At 32.8% G+C, this 22,152-nt stretch overlaps 1 protein-coding gene across 2 annotated transcripts; it reads left to right on the plus strand.

The window, feature by feature from the left end:
* The first annotated feature begins 9,324 nt into the window (after positions 1-9,324).
* LOC137930665 (uncharacterized) lies at positions 9,325-19,211 on the plus strand. Of its 2 annotated transcripts, XM_068774005.1 has the most exons (7): positions 9,325-9,412; positions 15,959-16,067; positions 16,818-17,007; positions 17,298-17,491; positions 17,927-18,010; positions 18,128-18,378; positions 18,541-19,211. In XM_068774005.1, exons 2-7 carry the CDS (start codon positions 15,963-15,965, stop codon positions 18,665-18,667), a joined length of 951 nt encoding a protein of 316 aa, XP_068630106.1. In that variant the 5' UTR covers positions 9,325-9,412; positions 15,959-15,962; the 3' UTR covers positions 18,668-19,211. The 2 variants fall into 2 exon arrangements, with proteins under 2 accessions (XP_068630106.1, XP_068630114.1); XM_068774013.1 differs by lacking the exon at positions 17,927-18,010.
* The last annotated feature ends 2,941 nt before the right edge of the window (positions 19,212-22,152 follow it).

Genomic DNA, 22,152 nt, shown 5'->3' on the forward strand with positions numbered 1-22,152 from the left:
ATCCACGATCTCCATCCGGAACCCCGGATCCGGAACCTTAAGGCTTTAGCGATTTGTTCTGCACGCTATGTGGCCTGCCCAATGCCACTAACCGTCTTACAACACACTGCATTAAAATATCTGTGTATTATTAAAGCCATTCTTACGTATTCACAAAAAAAATTCTCTATCACACTTCAGCTAGGAGTAAGAATGTATATTAAAACATATACACTTTGACAATATTCTGAAATGTTTTATAAGTCAACCTGAACCTTAAATTGGTTTTATTAGAAAAGTAAATAAACCAATTACAACTAGATTAAGTCAATCAATGTACGATGTGTGCAAAATGCCAATAAAATTTAAACACAAGACATTCATCATCGGGTTGATTATATAAGCTTATAATAAATCACGAAGCTATTATATTTTTTTTTGTTATTCTATTGAAATCATAATCTTAAAAACTTACTTACTTACTTTAGACTAAAAAATCCGTAGAAACATATCCAAATACATTTTAATGTTTTAATTTCTGGTGAACTGCACTCGTTAAAATTTTCAGTTGAAAAAAAAGTATATAAGTACAATTACGGATTTACCAAAACGGTATTTGTTTGTTTTTTCTGAAGAGTTTTTTTGTAAGATAACACAGTTACATATTCGCGTCCGTCAACGACCGTAAGAGAAAGTGAGCACTTTAGAACGGTTACTGAGAAAAAGCAGCAAAATTTTATTACAAATAAAAGTGTAAGTATTCAAATAACACGGCCTTTACCTACTGCGTTGAACAAAGAAAAGATGTAATAAAAGGCCATTACATTAGATAATTTACCTAATTGGAGCAGTTAGAAAGCCAGAGGGACGTTCTAAAGTAACCAGGCCATGAAGGGATCTCACCTTGGATTGTCGTCACATTTTATCTTTCGAAGATTCCTTAGAAAGTTGAAACACACTTTGATCGATCGTTATTATCGGCCTATCGAAAAAGTAGGCAATAATGATATATATAATAAGGGTAATAGGTAATATTATACTCCCTATGATTCAATGTCATGAAATCCTATCAGTTATATGCTCTAATAAGTAAACAGAGAGACCAGTGTGCAATATGCGGTTTGACCGTGCCTTTGGTCGGATAAAGGGAAACGCAGTGAAAACCACATCTTACAATAATTATTACAGGATCAATCTTTAATTTAAGCAACAATATTTCAATTATCTTTCATAATAACGTATTTTGTATATTTATATTTTTATTTCTATACGGCAAATTGAATATGAATACCGAAAAAAAAACACACACGGAATAGAGATACGCTGAAAATTAATTTCTTAGAAAATGAAAAATGTTAAAGAATCATCGCTCTATAGCTATACATAAGCAGTAAAGTAGAACGATTTGCATTGATAGTCTTGAAACCGTGGAAATGGGACCTCAACTGATATCGTTAGTTAAAAGTAAGATGTATTTTATTTAATATCTCCATTCCATATACAAGCAATAATAGAATTGCTTACAGAATCAACTGAACTCTTTTAACCTTTTATTATATCTATTATTTTAAGTAATTGCTGTAATGTCATTTTACTTTTAAAGAACAAACCACGACATTTTCATAGGATGTTTCAGTTAAATATAACCGTGTAACTAAATTACGAATATGTGCATATTAAGCAGAAAATTTAAAATAATCGCGAAGTTTTATTATTTGTTTTAATTATCGATATTTATTGAAACTATGATTAATGGTAAATAATTATGAATAAATTACTAATAATTAATCGTAAAAATCATTATTACTTTTAATGTATCATAATGGCTGTTAGTTTAAATCTGTCATCTACTTATGTCTTACAGAGTTATTTTTTAGGGAATGCCTTCTAGGTTAAGGTATTCCAGATTTACAGTTGTGCGTTCCGTCCTCAAACTTCGTAAGTATTAGGGGGACCGGCAAGTAATGTCGTTTGTGTATAATAGATGGCATAAGGTTGTTAATAACGAAGGCGAATATATTGTTGATTAACTACTTGTTAAAAATGTAGTCGTGTGATTTTAACTTATAAAAGCATCATTACTTTCCGGTATTAATCGTTCAATTAATCATTACGTTAACATATTCGATTTGTTTTAAAACACCATCACGAAATATTTGTAAGTTAATTGTTATTTCAACGCTACGTCAATTCGGGTATTTAAATAAAGATAATAATGTTAATGTTCATAAATATTGTTTGTATAATAATTAGAAGTAAATAAAGTTCGTTATAGGAAGGGCGACGTCCATTCGGGTGACCTTGAGGCGTGGTTAGAGATTATCAGAGTCGTCGCAGGCAGTTGGAATGCGACACGTCCTTCTGGGTCACAACGCGGCCCGCGCACCGCGATAATAGGCAGCCATTGACCAATATGAATGAAAGCCAACATTTCGCCGTCCCACTGCCCTACTGCGGCGGATTTGTGTTTAACATTATTTTTGTTTACTTCAATTTCTCCAGCGACATTACGCAGGATAGCTCTAAATAGATAATAGTGGGAAACGCTATTGTTCCATTTGGTACTTTTCCGTTACCTGTGAAGGATTTTTAGCGGATAATGAAGCTTGGAAACGAATTGCTACCACATCATTAACGTAAAAGTGACCAAGAAAAAAACCTAACGTCTAAGTATGTCTGCGAGCTCTTCTCATACAGGGCGTTTGGTTCCATCTCAGTTTTCAGTTGAGCGATTCCTTTATCGAGAAGTTCATTCTGATTCTAATTTCTATCAAATTGGGCGCTTATGGCATTCTTCTCCTGACGTACACAATATGAATGTGTGAAAAGCCAAACATGGCTTGCATTCGACTATTCATTTTATGTATTCAACCTAACTTACCAAAAACTGGTGGCTTTAATGATTCGTTTTAGCTGTTACTAGTTTTGGTTTAGTTAGTCCGGTTAGGTCACCCGGCTAAAGGAAAAGCATTTCTCAATTTTAACTTGTTATACACGTCACGCATAAAAAAATATAAGTTTTTAAAAATAAGGAGTAAACATTACTTAATATTATTCAGAATTTTCTAAACGTGTTATTTAAATCGTTTATTATTCTTCGATACTTTAGATAAATTGAAGTAAAGTAAAATATACAGAGATTTAAAATACATTATGAATGCTTTACGACAGCGAAATATTAGAGCATTTACTAGAATATTAAACTGTCGTATTTTTTACATTTTGGTAATAGGTGCTTATACCACCTAGAAATAATTCAATATTTAACAAAACAACTAATTTATAATACACAAAACTATTGCATATATATATTGTATTTAGGTCATGTGGAGAAAAGCATAAAAGCATTGAAAAGCGAGGTCTCGTTCCAAGTTTACAGTTATCCCTAACCATCAATATGCTAATGGACAAATATTATCAGATCTGCTGCTCTAAAAGAAGTATATCTAAAAAGAAAAAGTTCAAAATGTTGACACAATCACTATAAGAAAAGTAGCGAAAGATTTTTGTTTTAAACCATAAACAATTTTAAATTTCGAACTACCTAAAAATTTGCGAGGTAGCTTAACGTCAAATAACATTAGATAAAAACTTGAGTAATATAACGATATTTTTTTTGGATCGGACTTTCACTACTGCTCACATGGCATTTGCAGTCTGCGGGTTCGAGGCGGTGACTCGATGCTGTACCGAAAATCTTCTGGACATCAGCCAATTCAAGATTAGTATGGCCTTCAACACATAAAAACAACAAGGTGCCATGTGATGATGGAATTACGATTAAACTTCTGCAGGAAACCAATCTTGAAAAGCCTTCCGAAGCTGTATAACACTATCCTCAACGAAGCAAAGACGCTACAGATATAGAACAGGAGTGTTGTAGTGTTATTCTTAAGAAAAGGTGATAATACCCATGCCGAAGAATTATAGACTCTTCTTGCTTCTGAGCCATGTCTACAAGTCGTTCTCGACGGTCATTACGAATCGTCTCACACGCAGGTTTGACGACTCCCAGCCTCCTGAACAAGCCGGTATCCGAAAAGGCTATAACAATATAGATCACACATATGCTGCAGCCGATTATACAGAAGACGTGTAAAGTATAATCCGTATAAATCTGCCACTATATTTGGCGCTTTTAGCCCGCTATTAAGTCTCAGGTAGCTGCGTACTACTATTTCACCGGATTTAAAGGAATAAACGCATTTAGAGTATATTCCTAGTGTCACTCATTGCTATACTTTTGCTGGCTAAATTTTAATTATTTTGTTTTTTACTTAGTGTCAACTTTGTTATTACAAATATAAAGTTTTATAATGATTTAAAAATAATTTAATATATCCTGACGGTATGAACAATGATTCAAATGTGATTACGAAATACGAAATGTGTGTCGGCGATTGCCTCTTTGAGTCATAAGAGAAAATCTCTTCAGATTGAAACACAGTCATGTCACATCATTAGCATCAGCCGATAGATGGTGCTGGATATTGGCTCCTCAATAGATTTGTAATAGGACCGCATCAAATGACTTACTACGGATTTAACAGGTCGTAAATCACTGCATTGGCCGATCTGTAGCCTTCACTCCAGAACATTAAAGTCCTAGCGACCACCTGCTGTTCTGTGCGCAATGTGGCCTGTTCTTAAAACATGCTCGGTTATGTTTATTACTTTCGAACATCTACGAATCTCCTTATTCCAGATACCATTTCGTAGAGATATTCCGAGTATAGCACTAATAATAGCTCATTTAGCATGCCAATGACGCCCGATGTGAAACACCAAGTTTTAATGCCGAAGGACATCAACTATAATACATATTATTCGTTTATAAAACTAAATACCTATTTTTATTTATACATTACTTGTCACAGTTACAGTTAAATGTCACGTTCATTTGTAGGGGGCATAATAGAAGACACGGATTTAAAATTTCGACAAGTGAAAGACAGTGACCGTTACTTTAATTACTAGAATACACAATTGATTATATATACTACTACTAGTTTTATATGAGAATTAAAAATTTTAACAATAAAAAATAAACTGTACACTGTACATTCATAGTTAACCGTTTGCATGCGTTTCCTTAATATATTTGTTTAACACCCTTACAAATAAATTATTTTATATTATCAATTATTCATATATCATTATCATCATGGCAGTCGATAGACGCCCAATGCAAGGAATAGGCATTCCCCAAAAATCGCCCCAATGATAGATAGGTCTCAACTGCCAGCGTCAAGCGACTTCTACTGGTAAATTATAACCATATTCCAAATGTTAAAAGACATTAGGAATAATACGCGTTGTTTATAAATGCTACATGGAATTACCCAAAAGAAAGTTATGAATGACTCATTTCTCTGGTAGACAGACTACTCACAAACAATTATGTGGTCTCTGATTTCCTCCTCGTATCAGGTTATAAGTTTTATAACAAAGTTTCTTTATAACCAAATACTATTTATATACATTAAAAGATTAGCATAGACAAAAATTAACAAAGATAAGTATAGACACACTTACATAAAAATATATTTTAAATTAAATAGGAATGTAACAGTTTACTACGTATTTGAACTAAAATTTTTTGTTTAAATATTTAACAATAATTGCTAAATATTTAAAGTATAAATGTTTAGCAAAATCAATTTTCATCTTCCTCGACGAGAATTTTAATATTGAAAACATTATTATTAGAATATTACATACATATCTTTTAAGAAATGTATTCAGTACACAAAATAGTAGAAAAACATTCGAATTAAATCATCATTATATAAATTAAATACAATAATATAATACTAGTTCCACAAATATTATATTATTTTAGGATTAGTAAGATGTTACTTAGTCCTACGTAAACTTGAAGCTATTTAATAAAAAAAATGTGTTATTTTTTTAATGTAAATGAATATTTTAATTCATTATATTTTAATTACAGGTTTTCTTAATAAAACTAAAAGTATATTTTGTAAATGATTTATTGTAAATTCTTTGTACACATTTTTTTTTATATTTGTACATAAACCTTCATCGACTCAACGGGTCAAATGAGCATATATGTAACACAATAAACAATACATAGTTACGCAGGTCCTAATTTTATTACAATTTATTTTTTTAACGTTATTAATTAAAAATAAATTTTCAAATTATCTTCATTCAAGTAGGCATTTACACGCACTTTTGAATCGTCGATTATTTTGTTATTATGACTAGTAAGCTACCACCGGCGCGGAATGCTGTTCTGCTCAGAAGAGCCAGCCAGAAACACAACTTAACTGTTATATGTCATATATCACCTTATTAAAAAAATAGATAGCTATTCACAAAAATTATCCATAAACAGTTTTGCTATTACGTGCACTTTACACGAAATCTCGTGCAATATATATTAAAGAGTAGTCTTTTCATAACATTGAACGGAATAAAAAAAAATTCTCGTTAAAAAATAACATGAAGTACCTCATCTTCGGTTAAAAAGGAAATTTACTTACCTTAAATAAATCTATTTGTGCTTCGGTGAAGATTGTTTTCTGATGTACTATCTATAGACAAAGATTTGTAAATTTTTAGCTTGGGTCCTTCCAAACTGCTCGTACATATTGGCCACGTAACATATCTGCAATTTAAACTGAAATTAGACGTAAAATTTTGATCACTTTCAACCTTACGTACACCATAAGACGTCCACAGCTGGACTAAAGTCTCCCTCATAGGTTCCCAATAGGACAGGTCGTAAGTAGCCTGCATAGTCTTCCGACGAACTTCACAAGATTGTATGTCCACCTTTTGAGCAGACGTTCTGGGCTGCGCGTGACGTGGTCTTCACTCAAGAACCTTAAGGCCATATGGCCGCAAGAGCCTTAAAGTTCAAAACAGATGTTCAGATGATTAAATTACGATAAGATACAAAAATTTTCTGTATTAATTCTAGATTGAATGTTTTCCAAAAAATAATTTTATTTATAATAAGAAAGCATAGTCCATAATCCCGTGAAATGAATATACATTTATAAAATGCTAAAACAAAAACCATGACACGAATATAAAACAAATGAAATATATAAAAATTATGCAAAAACTGATGATATTATGGTTCTTCGGCAATCACAAATTCTTTGGTAAAATATTTTCAAAACTAATTAAATGCCTAGAGATTTTCTTTTTTTAAAACCCTAAGTAATCCCTATAAATATCAATGATACTTTAAATTTGTGTCGTTGTAAAATTCGTCCAATCATTTCCATTGCAACAATAGATTTTTCTTGATTTTCAATCCATCAAATCTTTTGTTTAATTTTTCCATCTTTAATTACTATTTTTTAACTTATATAAAGATAGCCTTCTATACTTTGAATACGAATTAAATCCGTTTTACTTTGATGAATTACGTATTACGTAGAAAATATTCTAAAAAGATTCTCAATTCGAGTTCAAAATTAACTGCTTGATAATTGACTCGCAATATTCATGTCTTATCAAAATAAATTGTATACATTTTAAATCATCTAAAAAGTGTAACAAATATAAGAAAATAACTGATACGAAAAAAATAAAATTATCTTAGTGAAAACTATGTGATCTGGATGCACTTGGTAGCGTTGTCTTTGTTTTAGTTTCCACGAAATATGCCACTTTTTCTAAGAAATAACTATGAGAACCTATCATTAATCTCTTTACACACGGTACAACAGACTACATATCTTTATGAATAAACATAATGCTACACGTACAAGTTTTATAGAAAAGGTGACAATAAATGCGATATTTAATTATTTCATCTACTTTCATTAATCTATCTTGGCACCGCCCACATGGTTAACTGCTAGAAAATATCTTCAGCATTAAGTTCGACATTACGCTTCGTATAAGAAGCATTGAATTAACTAAATGAGTTTATGCACATATAAAGTTATTTCATTTGTAATAGTTTACCGCAGTCCATTCGCTTCAAAAATACAATGAATCATCATTTTTCGATCTAGCCACGCTCCGTAACCAATCAAATTGTTTCTAATTAAAAGGTCAAGTTTACAGAGACAAGTTAAATGCATTCACTTCAATATATTTTCAACGCAAACGGAGCGTCTTTGAACCCGAACTATATGAAAGCTTGATGGTGTGGAGTCAATTTAGTTGTTATGACGTCCGGCGGTCGAAAGTCGACAAAAGCATGATGCTCGACCAGAGCTCAAGACTTTATTGAGGCGGCACACCACTTACCTCTATGACTCATTAACACTCCTACCTATAGTGCTACGGGAGTTTCTTCCGCCACTTTTTCTCCCAGCACCAGCATTCTCCCAAAGTTGTTATAATATTAGCCAGCCAAAAGCAACCGACCAAGAATAGGCTTGGCTCTTTGTGGTGCCCTTGAGTTGAAGTGTTAAAGGCGTATCAAGTGACAGCCCAAACTGAGGTCCCCTCTAGGGGGCCTGTGTATATTATGTAACGGCTCGAGCATTAATGCTAATAATGCAACAGTGTACATCTAAACAGAAAAAAAATCATTGTGCGTGTTTATTTACCATTTCAAAGGATCTATTTTAAAATACATTATCTCCCAGCCAAAAGGCGCGAACTCCTCTACTACGTGTGGGATGTCTTCAGCTTTGTAAAGGTTTTGTCTTGAGATCGCCGTAAAGTAACAAGTTTTTAAAATTCGATTTAGTTTTAATATTTCGATCAAATTTTAGAGATGTTTTTGAATTTAAGATATACGATTATTTGTTGTAATTCAAATTATGGAAATAATGCTAATTGATATATTTTAGTAAGAAGGTAAATATTAGGGAATATTTTATATCAGACTACTTACCAATGTTTTCAAATTCCATGAAATCAATCCACAAGACAGTACAATATTTCGATTTACTTATCATATTTTTAGCTTAAGAAAGGAGTATCAAAATAAGCTATTTCTAATGTTAAGAATTCCATTTTTTGTGCTTTTGAATTAAGAAATGCTATGTATTTTTCTATGTTTTCTCATTAATTATTTCATATTAATCAAGAAAGGAAAAAAAAACATACCAAATTGAGATTCACTCTTAACATTGTGGCATCGTGTACCTGTAACAAACAAACCATTGATTTAAACAAAACGAACACTATTTCAATTTGAATATCGGACTAAACAGATAAGTGTCCTTGACAAGGTTCAAGAGCGAGCCGGGACTCAGTAAAACGGGATGGGGAACAGGTTGGAGACACGGACAGACGGTTAGCACAGTTAGCTATGCCCACCGTAACTGGGTCATCTTATATATATGTGAAGTTGAAGACGCACCACTCATTGCAAGTTGAACAGCCGCACGAGCAACACGCACTTTCACCGGTGTCGCCCCAGCAACCTCGTGAAAGATTACGATCTGTGTTCAGTGATTTAGTGATACCCTATTCCGTTGCGAGAAATAAGGTAAGAGTTAATATTATGAAATTAAGGGTTCCTGTGACGTTCTGTGATAGTGGTTGTACAAGCACCAGCTTTGGAGAAAGTAACAGGAAATAGTCGGCGGTCACTTCGTTACCGGCGTCGTTGGTGAAAGAATTGGAGTCGCGTCCAGAAGTGATTCAATTGAAATGGTTTTTTTTTGTCTCTTTGTGGAAAGCAATTTCGTTTAATTTCATCGTGTGCTTCTGCTGTGAGACGAAAGTAAACAACTTTCTCTTTGATGATAGCGCGGGCATTTACCTTTTTCATGCACACAATTTCAATAAAGGAATTTACAAATACTTGTGTCTAGTTAATATAAGTAATAATGGTTTTTAAAACATTTTTTTTAATATTCCACGTTATATTAATGATATTTACGATTTTATCATTTTAAATATAAGTTAATTCATTATTTTATTTCCGTAGTAATGCTTACATTAGAACATTCGTCACTTTCACTGGCAACATGCAAAACATATTTCTACATACACCGGTAGTACAAATATTCATTACAATTATCGTGTAACCAACAATCACGATATGCAAATATTGAATTGTTTTTCTTCTTGTTACCATTAGACTTTTTTACTTATTCTATACTTTTGACATCACCTTTCGGTTCAAGAATCTTTTTAAATCTATGGGATTAAAATCAAACGTTTTTGATTTTTCTCTCCTCGTCTGAGGAGCGTTCTAAATAAGATTTCTTAAGTAGCGTTTTAAGAGCAAAGTATTGCAATTTATTAGATAAGTATATAATATAAACAATGTTATATCATCTATTAAAGCGTTTAGTTGAATTTTTATGAGTTGAATACTTAAGAGAGATCCCGCGCAGAAAACTTATAATGATTACGAATTCATAAAACATAATCATAACATTAAAAATGAACCGTGTACCCTTTTTAACGTATAATTTTTTTTTATAACGAAACATTTGTCACATATCAGTTACAGTAATTTTTCTTAAGATATTTTAATAAAACGATAAAAATGTTTCACCAAAAATTCTAGGCAAGTTAATAAACAGAAAATTTCCTTTGCAGTTGAAAGAAACAAATTCTTGTAATTAAATTTGATTTTAGTAGGCTTTTTTGTATTGAAATCTTTATAAATAAAAAAAATATCTATCTTTACGTATGTAAAGTTAATTATCATGACATAGTATAAAATTATTAATTATATCTATGTGCATGTACATTTACGTAGATCTTTAAAGTTAAACAATTCTTTACAGTTTAATAAAGTAAAACTGTTAAATTTATTCAAAATTTCACAAGCTGTGGCCTTGAATATAGTCACGAACATAGTAATAATGTGGTCTTCAAAAACGTTCCGGTTCGTTGGTAACTATTGACATGGTAATAAGAACCTTCACTTTCTAATACTTGAAAACAAAAAGGACCACTACTCTGACAACACAAAAATATAATAGTAATGTAAATATGAATAATAAACATTACGAAAATAATATTGAAAAAGTTTAAAATATTACATGGTATCTGCTATAGATGCCATAGGACAACCTATGGCATCTATAGCAGATCGGAAACGGGATTAAAATTCTTACGCTTTACTTATCAAATAGAGCGGATCAAACAGTTCAATACTAAGCCGAGAAAATTCATTTACATTACAATATCATTAAGCAAACAATGAGACAATTACTTTAAAAATAGTGTGATAAAGTGTCGAACAGTAGATATATGTGATTTACATTTCATATAACACCGATAAAGTTAGCTTATGCTTGACTTTGTGCCAAGAAAATATTTAACATTTAAAGCAAAAAACGCATTATTGATTTATAATTGTAATTCTTAGTGAAGATAAACTGATGGAAATCTGTCATCCAATGTCAACAGACCTTTCACGTGTTTACTGCTTTACAGTCGCCTACAATCTGTCTCGTGATATCTTATACATTCACTTACACTCTAGAATGTCGCATTTTTTAAAAATTTTCATATTCATGTTTATAATGAAGTGTAAATATTTTAAAATGAAACTTTTTTGTGAGATATAATGTAGCGTTACGGTAATTGTTTAAAAAAATCGGACATTCAGTATCATAATATATTTTAAAACAAATATAAACAAAAACGTTCTGAATACAAATAGTAGTAGACGTAATAATGGCGGACTTCTGTTACGAGCTAACATTGGATTTCTAAATCCATAAATTCAACAGATGAATATTTTAATCACGCAGAATAATATAAAGGACTCTCGGAATACATTTTTCTATGTGTGTTCCATTTAAAATAAATAATAGAAATGCGCGTTATGATTTTTTTAAGAAATTCACATTTGCTGAATTTTTAACAACCAGGAGCAATAATTTAAATTGATTTATTACTTTAAATAAACGGAAAAAATAAATCCGTAGAAAACGCTTAATAAGAGCGATGGATATACATCATTTTAATTAATTATCACGCATAATGGACAATTATATTTCACTTATGCAAGGAAATATTAATATATAATGAATAAATATCAATAAATCTAAAATAATTATAAATTTAATTTCATGTTAATTCTATTTATAAAATTATAATAAATATTATATAAAAAATAATTCAAAAATTTAATTATATGAAATATAATTTCATAGTATAATTAACTAAGTAGTTAGACTGTAGCCATCATACTGACCATATTATATTGTCATATCTTCATTAAGAATTTTAAGTATAGAAAAAAATATACCTCAGAAATAAAAGTAAAAAGAATCAAAAGTGAAAATTAATGTTACGATCGTGTAACATTATTAAAAACAAAACAATTCGCGGTTTCCGTTTACTTTCGAAACATTAATGTAATAATGAATTTAGTCGTTGCGAGTGTCAAGACTGCTTTGAGTCACTTCCTTTCATATCCGAAAAAAAAATTAAAGTGAAAGTTGTGACGCCGCGAGAGGAATCTAGTCACTCACCGGTTGAGTAACCGAAATATTAAGCAGCTGATAACGAACCTGCAGCGAGCGAGCTCGACGCTTTATAAAGAAATATATCAAATTTGACACATGCTATATTTCATATCTCTCACGTCGCCTCTTTGATTAGTCAAAAAACAATCGATTAAAACCAAAAATCGTCAACTTTGTAATATACGTGACTTTGGTTGTTCTAACCCAAGTAGGTAGTAAAAATAAACAGATTCACAAACGCCGTATATACAAAGTTGTGCGACATCGCTGATTATGTTTGTATCTATTATTCCATATAGTAAGATGAATCGTCAAACTGTTAATTGATAACGAAATCTGACTTATCTGATTAAGTATTTTACACATATGTAACAAATTAAACAAACTATTACATCTCAGTGGTACCGTTTGATTTACATGAAGACTATTATAACGGCGTCTTAAGACATGCGCTTCACTGAATCGCGGCCATCGCTGTCCGTTAATATTCAGTATGGAAAAAAAGCCAACAGACGCACAAAATTCCCCAGATCAATCCGCGTTACTGATATTTATGTCCTATTAATAGATATTTGAAATCAACCAGTAATTCGTAAATGAGGTTTCGTCTCTCGCGTCCGATCCATTTCAAATTCTACACGTAAAATATTACGTTTGAGCAAATGCCTTTTCAAAATCTATCCGTAAGCACAGGTATTCAAACATATATAACTGTGTGTAATTGTAAAATATAAAAAAAATGCTTTTTGATTTCTAATGATATTAAATAATTATTCGTATTCTTTCTTATGTAAGAATAATGGGCCAGTAAGCTAATAAAATCAAAAAATTATCTTCTTCTTCCTTCCCTTTTCCCTTTATTCGGGGTCGGGTAAAATTAATAAATTATCAAAATTTTCTTTAAAGGGTTCTCTGGAAACTATAAATATTTCATTATATATACATTATATATAAGTAAAAAATGTAAATGATTGTAAAACAATAAATATTTATTTAGCATGGATTGATTTCACTTACTAAGTATATAATAAACCGCTAAGTTATGTAATAATTTATCAATGTATTCGTGCTAGTGTCCTTATTTAAGCCATTTATATACATAACATCACTTGAATGCTCACATCCGCGTGTGATGCACGCACTATCGCCCGGCTTTAGAAAGCGGAGCGCCACCGGACCGGTCCGCGGGCGAGCTAAAAACAAACTCAAAAAGAAACGAGAAAACGATTTACGTAACTTTTTCATTTTCACGTCTAAAAACGTATCGGGAGTGACGGCGATCGGAGTGAAAATCGAAACTTATTTTTCCACGACGAATTTCCGATGAAAGTAGGTAGGAGCTAGTATCGACAACGGGTCCGAAGCCCTCGCTCCGAAATAAGAAAAATGTTAACCTTGCAAGGCAGCGCGCACGCGACCTGTTCGGGCTGCTTTCACCCATCGCCACGCTAGCCGCGCCTTTTCCACACTCATGTTCTACTGTTCTGCCTTAATAGACACTCTAATTATACGTACCCGTTCATGTAAATGGAATAAAGAGATGCATTTATTTACATAAACGCATTTACTGATATTTCCTGAACGTTTACAAACAGTAGCTAAAGCCGTCCGTTTTGCGTGGCCTGCATAGTTCGGGTGCAATTTCATAAAATCCATTCTAGGTATTTTTTACCACGACAAAAAAATATATTCGCCATGATAACATTTCAAAAATGCTCGAAATGCAAAATTTTATATTTTACTAATGCAAGGATGTATGAATATAAGTGTCAACGTATCTAAAAAGTGAGAAATTTTTATTTCATGTTCTTAGACGAAAAACAAATTTAAAAATTCATATCTAAATTGACTAAGAAGGTATTCAACATTTTGACAATTAAATATTGTTATTAATATAATAATTAAAATCATAAAATAGGTAGCTATAGTTTGAAAATAAGCATTTTCTTTTTTTAATAGGCTTTCAACAAGTAGAATATCGTAAAATCAGGTTTTATCTTACTTTTAGCAGACAAAAAGAATATTTGTATCAAATTTGAAGCCTATAAGCCTCCTTATTCCCAAAAGGTTGTGATGAATTAGTTTATTTTAAAACAAAGTAAAGTCATATCGTAAACTCAATTCAGAAAAGTAAAATGGAGATATACAATAAAATTGCTTATTGTATTATCAATGTTGGAGAGCGTTATAAGACAGTCAAGACTCTCACGCGCATATTTAGCTTTCACCGAGTGTACCGCAAACGTAGCGAGCGAAGCTCACATTTCTAGTAAGTATTGAAACATTTGTCAAACAAATGTGGCATTGTTGTGTGTTCACGACGTATTTGAAGAAAACAGTAGAAGTGTATTGTATGGTGGTGCAGCGAAACATACATAAAACATATGCACTAGAATCTCGCGGTAAGAAATTTCACCGGAGATATTCTCGACTCAAACGCTTTAAATCACCAGGCGCTTGCATGAATTTATTGAAATTATAACAAATATTATTAATGTAATTTATGTAAACGTAATGCCATATAGAATTTGTTTCAACTGTTGTTATAAGCTATATATTATATATTATTATAAGCTATACTACAAACTAATGAAATTAAAACAAACTACATTGAACAATCTGTAGCACGGAATTTTTACAATAAATTCAAACAAAATGGAGTAATTTGTTCGTAATATCTTTATTCAAGTAGGCATTTACCAACTTTTGAATTGTGAAAATTTAAAGTAGTAAGTTGCCACCAGCTCAGAATTGTGTTAACAAGAACCAGAAAATCAACAGCTACTCTCTTAAAATGAAATTTAACAATGTTCGACGTATCCAATATAATATCAACCATGTAAATGAGTTAACAAACCAAGGTCAACACATTTTGATTAACTAAAAACTCTTGAATGCAATGATAAGATAAAGAAAAAGAAGGTCTAAGATATGTTGTGGAACAAAAATAAACAATTACCAACAATCAACACGCAACAAGAATCACGAGAAGAATTTTAGTCGGTCAAAGAAAGTGGAACGGCGCTTTAATTTGTTGAAATGCATATTTACATCAATTTATTCAACTAACACTTATTAGCGCAGGTAGAAGAGGTGACATCCGAACTACAGTTAGTAAAGACCGGGTCACCCGTATTACTGGTAGTCGGACGAAGCACACTTCCATACTGGATCCAAGTAGGACACATCGCGCGTCGCATCTTAAAGACATAAAATATAGTAAACGATGCAATATTTTAGTAAAGCTTTTCGATAATACGAACCGGCTTAATATATTATTTGTATAATTTTAGTTTCTTTAACGAAGGTAAAAAAAAGTCAGAGATTTAAACGTCGTTAGGTGTACGAAGCAATTTCTTGAAGAGTCCCGAGTTAATTAAACTTTTTACCCGAGCAAAAATCCAACGCGACTTAGGAGCCGCTTTCTACTAGCCACTCCAAACAAGCAATCAAACCGCGCGAATCACTCATCAGAACACTTTCTAATCGACGTCTAGTTCACGATGCAAGCAAATAGAGAATAAAATATAAATACATATTTTTTTTATTTTAATATGCTTTATCATGTATGTACTTACTTTATTTTATTTTTATAGCAGGATGCAGCAGAAAGTCTCCGGGTGGGCCCTTTTGGCCCTTGTCAGCTCATCGGTTATCATTCATACAATCGCATACCCCCAACAACAGACTCCGCTCATATCACGGGTAAATATTATTTCAGTCAAAATAATAAAAACAGTATGAAAAAGACATTCCTTACTGACATCGGATAATACTTGTAACACTTTTCAAAATAAAAACACTTGTTTTTATTTATGCGATCAGTCTCTTTTTCATTGAGTCTTCTAAATAAACAATATATTTTATAATTTTTAAAATTTGGCAATAAAATTTACAACTATTGATTAGCGCGATAACAGCAACTAAAGACAAAGGATACAAAATGGGTACCCTTGAATCTAGAGTCACTTCTCGAGCCTGATCACTGTATAGTGCGTCCACTTAAGCGATTTAAGAGCTTGATGGTCTCCCAGAGCAGTTAAAAATCTAAATAACAGCCCGAGCCAAGGATCCCAAGGCCAAATTTGAGCTTAATGTAAAGAAGTCGAAAGCAAAGCGCTCTCGGTTTGCCACCAACAAACACAGTAAAGGTGTACAATGTCAAGGGGCGACAACAGCATTAGACAATAACAAAGGATATGGACTAGCTGTCCACTGTCCACTTCGCAAACTTAATTAGTGCCCCCTCAAACCCTTGCAAGTAGAAATTTGTAAAATATGGTCTTAGCTGACTTCTACTCTACGATACGAATATTCTAACCAAATTTAAAGTCCCTAAACCTTATCCAGAGGTACTGCGATAAGACAGTAATCTGCAAATGTCTTATTTATGTTAAATATATGGTTTTGCACGGATTATGATTTTTTATTAATATGTAAACCTATTTTCTGCAGGCCACAAGCAACGTGCGAACACAAAATCCTGTATACTACAGTAACTCATTGCCCTCACCGCAAGAGCATTTAGGAGAAGAGAGGAAATACGCCGAGAAACCGAATGCGCTTAAAAAAGTTGTCGATGACATTGACGATACACAAACTAATTCGATTTCGGATGGCGGTTTCTCCTGGTCAAACATGTTGGGTGAGTTTTTTGTAAAAGAAAAACTATGACAAAATTTTGTTACAATTACTTTGCTATATTTAATACGCATGTTCACATATAAAGCAACCAAGAAATCGTTAGAATTTTTTTGTAATCACTAGTTTGACAATGAAAGTGTCATCATCATCATCATCATCATCTCAGCCGTAGAACGCCACACACACACTATTGGAAACAGGACCCCCTCGTAGATTTCCAACAGGACCCGTAGGAAAAAGTATTGTTTCAATTATAATTATTAAAGTAATACATAAGACAATCATTTTCAGGTATGATAATGCAGATGATATTCAACCCAGGCGGTACCAGCCCCAATAAAAGCGATAGCATCGATACTGAACCAGTCTCATCGTCCCCCTGGGCTAATTTGCTGTCCATGGGTCTAAAGATCTTAACGGCTGTGCTTGGAGGTGGAGCTCCAGCTGATGGAATAGATAAAGTAGATTCATCATCGCCTATGCAGGTACTTCTTTTGCAATAAATAAAAAGCACGCATTGCCGATGATCAAAACCTGTACCATAAGTGACCGGTATAAATACAACACACCAAAATAAAATTATAATAATTACCTTACTGATCGACTAACCTTTTTGTAGATATACCAAATAAATTTCGGCTATTCCAATAATGTACATTAGCACCTATGAAATATTGCATCACCCGTATTTAGTAGTACTGATTTGAACTTGCAGTTTTTTACGAAGCTATACAATAACTACAACAATTTTGATCGAGGGTTGTCTCAAGGAAATGCCATTAGAAGTCATACAAGTTTTTAAAACAATTTAGTTTCCCTTTAAAATATTTGAAACGGTTGACTTGAGGTAGTCCCACGATGTAGATGTAAATATAGTAAAGTTCGGTTATGGAGACGGTATTGCTTCTCGCTTGCTTCAGGGTATATTGGCTGCGGTTCTTTCGACGGTGCTCGGTGCAAAAGATCCCGATCAAGTCGCCTCAATGGCAAAGCAGGCTGGAGAGGTACGCCATCTACCTTTCCTCCCCTACAAATTCACCGTTACTAATTACACATTCTTATGATTTCTATCTTTACTCGAAACAACAAATTTCATTTATGTTTTAATTTTATCTTCCCAGTTCATCAGTATCGTTGTAAATCTTCTGGATGCTCTGAAGACTTCCTTCTCTCATCGGTCGCTCACAGCGCGATCCATGGGCCGCAAGGATTCAGTCAGTGACGCCGCTATAGCAGGCATTTCCATGCTAAAAACCTACGTAAGGTCCTTCGGTACAAACGACGACAAATGCCTCCAGAAATATGTTTGTGACGCGAACAACGAATGTTCATCTGATATAGGACCAAAAAGCATCTTCTGTCAGCTTGGAACGTAAGTTGACATTGTCATTAACTTTTTTAAACATGTGCATTATTCGAAGTTATGTAATCAACACATTAACTATGACTTTTTTACTTATTCTAATGACCGCACTTTTATTCTTTTGATCCAAGTAAATGTATTAATATGTTTTGTATAAAATCTTTTCCGCAGATATGCCGCAAGTTTCGTACTAGAAAGGCAATCCGGTGGCACCTTCGACGAGTTCTATGAAGCTGGCCGTCGTGGCCGTTCCGGAATAGACTGTCGTCAATTGTATCTTGAATGCAACGAAGTTTAAGCATCGCAATACAATATCCAGTTAAAACGCCCGGTAAATCGAACCAAGTGAGAAAATACCGGTTACTTAGTCCCAACTATCAAAATTATGAAACTTCTTAAAATGTCGTTAAAGCATTAGTCGCAAGCCACGATAACTCGTTAAGAGTAAAAATAAAAAGGAATTTTCGCAACATGAAAATATTTGGGGTCAGATATTCCATAACATTTGTGCAAAATATCCCATCGCACATATATAGAACGCAAGTGTTCACTTAAGTTATTAACTTATTTATTTATTTAACTTATTTTATAGGGTAACATATAGGAATTACAAAGCAAATAGGTAAAGCATATCAAAATTCCGTTCGATACAGTAAACAAATGTGAAGTAATTGGCGTACCGACCAGTGATTTCGCCAATTTTGTAATAACGACTGATGTAAAATTTAATATTGTGTGATATAAAAAGTTGTATCACCTCATAGTGTAGTTATAAATATCATGTGTATATTTTTGTGATTACGAATGATTGAGGACGTCCTTGTGTGAATGTGATTGTTGAATAAAATATTAATTTATAAATATGTGTCTTTAATAATTGAATAACCTTCTTCCATGTTTACTTCACGTACACAATATACAACTACAAAAAAGAAAGGAAAAAAAAACTACGAGTACATGTATACTCGTAGTTTTTTTTTCTTACCGTTTAACTGAATACTTGAGCCAAGTTACAAGCTCATATTTTAGTGAGTAGCCATAAAACAACGCTAAACCTGCAAAAAATTCAATTCTTTGTACGGTACTTTTTATTCCTATAAAGTACACCAAATCCGCTTAAAAGTTTCTTTGAACTATTATTGTTATATAAATCGTTTCGATAAAATACAGGTAGTAAAATACATAATTCACTAATGTTAATACTTCATTTTAATATATAGTAACCAGAATTTTAAAAACGATTTTTCTTACTAAATCATCATAACTTCCTACATCATTATTATCATTACATTCTTAAACCATTGATTTTTGGATAGGGTGTAAAAACATTTACTTGACAGCAGCCTACACTATCCTCCTTTAAATCTTTTGCACCAATACCCATTCGCCTGTGTGTACACAGTTTTAGTGAAATCTGTAATTTTATATGTAAAACGGTATATACATAGACAAATATAAAAATGCCAACATACGACATATTTTTGCAGGATTCTGCGTAAAAAAAACTTCAGAAAAAATTTTCATCGCGAAGTTACTTTAATCCCGCCAATGTTTGATATACAGATAATAATAACGATCCTATAATAAAAAATCTAGAGAAAATTAAAAAGAATTAAATTTCTGAAACAAGTAAAAACTTAACAAACGGCGGTCTTATCGCAAACGGATTTTAGGCAACCATTGGAAGGACTTCGGTACAAAGGAAACAGAGCGGGCGGCCATTAAGTGATGGGGTTAGAAACTTGATGTACAAAATACTGTGTACTTAAGATACATCATAAAAATAAATACATACTATTGTAGTTAAAATACAAAACTACAGTGACAAATAGGGAGGCCTTTAGAAAACTGGTAGAGATTCAACCAGACACAGACGTTCTTTTTAATTGCTTTATCTATATTAAAACGAAAATAAAGTTTTTCACGCCATGTTTACTGTGAAAACATTACAAATGTAATAAAATAATATCCATTTTGAACACCCTCTATCTGCCACGCTCGACCAACCGTCATGTTAATGCCAGAAGAGGTCAATTTGATAGAAACTAGAATCGATTGAACCTCAGTAGTCAGAGAGGTTCAACAAACAAGCTTTTCTTTATTACTGTATTTATAAGCTCGAGGATTTAATACAGCTGATTTAATTTTATACCATGTTAATGTACAATAGAGTTAATTAATTAAAATAACATTCTTATTATTAGGACCCTGAATTCTCGCTGTTTTTTTTTTTCAAAAAAAAATTAAAATACAATGCTTACAATGACATTACTCAAAGTATTGTCCATCATTAGAGACCACTTTCTCCCATCTCTCTGGTAGCAATTGAATCCCCTGTCGGAAAAATGACTCATCTTTCGAGGCAATCCATGAATCAAGCCATTTTTCGGCTTCTTCAAAAAAATGGAAGCGCTGCTCGCTTAAACCGTGCGCCATCGACCGAAACAAGTGGTAATCGGAGGGGGCTATGTCCGGTGAATACGGCGGGTGGGGTAGAACTTCCCATTGAAGTGTTTCCAGGTAAGTTTTGACTGGTTTTGCCACATGTGGCCGAGCATTATCATGTAATAAAATCACTTTGTCGTGTCTCTGCTCGTATAGTGGCCGCTTTTCTTTCAGAGCGCGACTCAAACGCATCAACTGAAGTCGATAGCGAGCTCCCGTGATAGTTTCATTAGGTTTAAGCAACTCATAATAAATTTCGTCCCGCTGATCCCACCAAATGCAGAGAAGAAGCTTAGAACCATGGATATTTGGTTTAGGCGACGATGTTGATGCGTGACCCGGCATACCTCACGATTTTATTCGCTTTGGATTGTCGTAGTGAATCCACTTTTCATCCCCAGTGACGATACGGTGCAGAAAACCTTTTCTCTTTTGTCGTTGAAGCAACAATTCACAAATGAGAAAACGTCGCTCTACGTCTCTCGGCTTCAACTCATACGGCACCCAATGTCCTTGCTTTTGGATCATTCCTAACGCTTTTAAACGTTTTGAAACTGTTGACGCATCTACTTGTAACGTTTTCCCAAGCTCTACTAACGTCTGACATGGATCTTCTTCAAGCAATGCCTCCAATTCTTTGTCTTCAAATTTTGTCGGTGCTCCAGAACGCTCTTTGTCTTCAAGGTCAAAATCATTACTTTTGAAGTGCCTAAACCAGTCTGTGCACGTTGTATTCGACAAAGCATTGTCACCATATGTCTCAACGAGAATTCTGTGTGCTTCTGCTGCAGATTTTTTCTGAATAAAGCAGTGCAATAAAATTCCCCGCAAAAACACTTTATTTGGCACAAAAGTACACATTTTCACAAAAGGCAAATAAAAGGCAAATAAGTATGTACTCTATTCTACTATAATTTGAGGTTACATATGGTGATTTGTTACCGTACGAAATTCCAGGCACAGAGTGCCGCAACGCCATCTTTCAAAAAACAGCGAGAACTTATTCAAGGTCCTTATATAAAATTAACTGTTTATATATATATTATTTTCGGCACTAATTTTTTAGAGCGGACATCTAAGTATTACAGTAACAAAATTAAAAAGGCCAATGGGCACAGAGCATTTGTAAATGTGAAAAAAAAACTACATACTTTCTATTCCTACTCTATAATCATTAATGTTTTGTGAAATAATATCAATTAATCATACAGGATGATTGGTTATAAATGTAAAAGATTTAAAGAGGTGAATGTAGTGGTGGAATGCTCATTTGCAATCGTTCCCTGTATAAATCAATGTATGCTGTATCCAAAAAATAATAATTATAAAAATAAACAA

This window comes from Battus philenor, unplaced genomic scaffold (assembly GCF_028537555.1).
Source record: "Battus philenor isolate CCGP_79_NKW_IND1 unplaced genomic scaffold, ilBatPhil1.0.hap1 SCAF_11, whole genome shotgun sequence".
Classification (NCBI taxonomy): domain Eukaryota; kingdom Metazoa; phylum Arthropoda; class Insecta; order Lepidoptera; family Papilionidae; genus Battus; species Battus philenor.

What these genes read in the sequence shown, in the direction of transcription:
- LOC137930665 (XM_068774005.1), top strand. Translation starts at nt 15,963, where the DNA reads ATGCAGCAGAAAGTCTCCGGGTGGGCCCTTTTGGCCCTTGTCAGCTCA. An exon ending in CTCCTGGTCAAACATGTTGG is followed by an intron (nt 17,008 to 17,297) that starts GTGAGTTTTTTG and finishes AATCATTTTCAG; the next exon opens with GTATGATAATGCAGATGATA. An exon ending in TGGCAAAGCAGGCTGGAGAG is followed by an intron (nt 18,011 to 18,127) that starts GTACGCCATCTA and finishes TTATCTTCCCAG; the next exon opens with TTCATCAGTATCGTTGTAAA.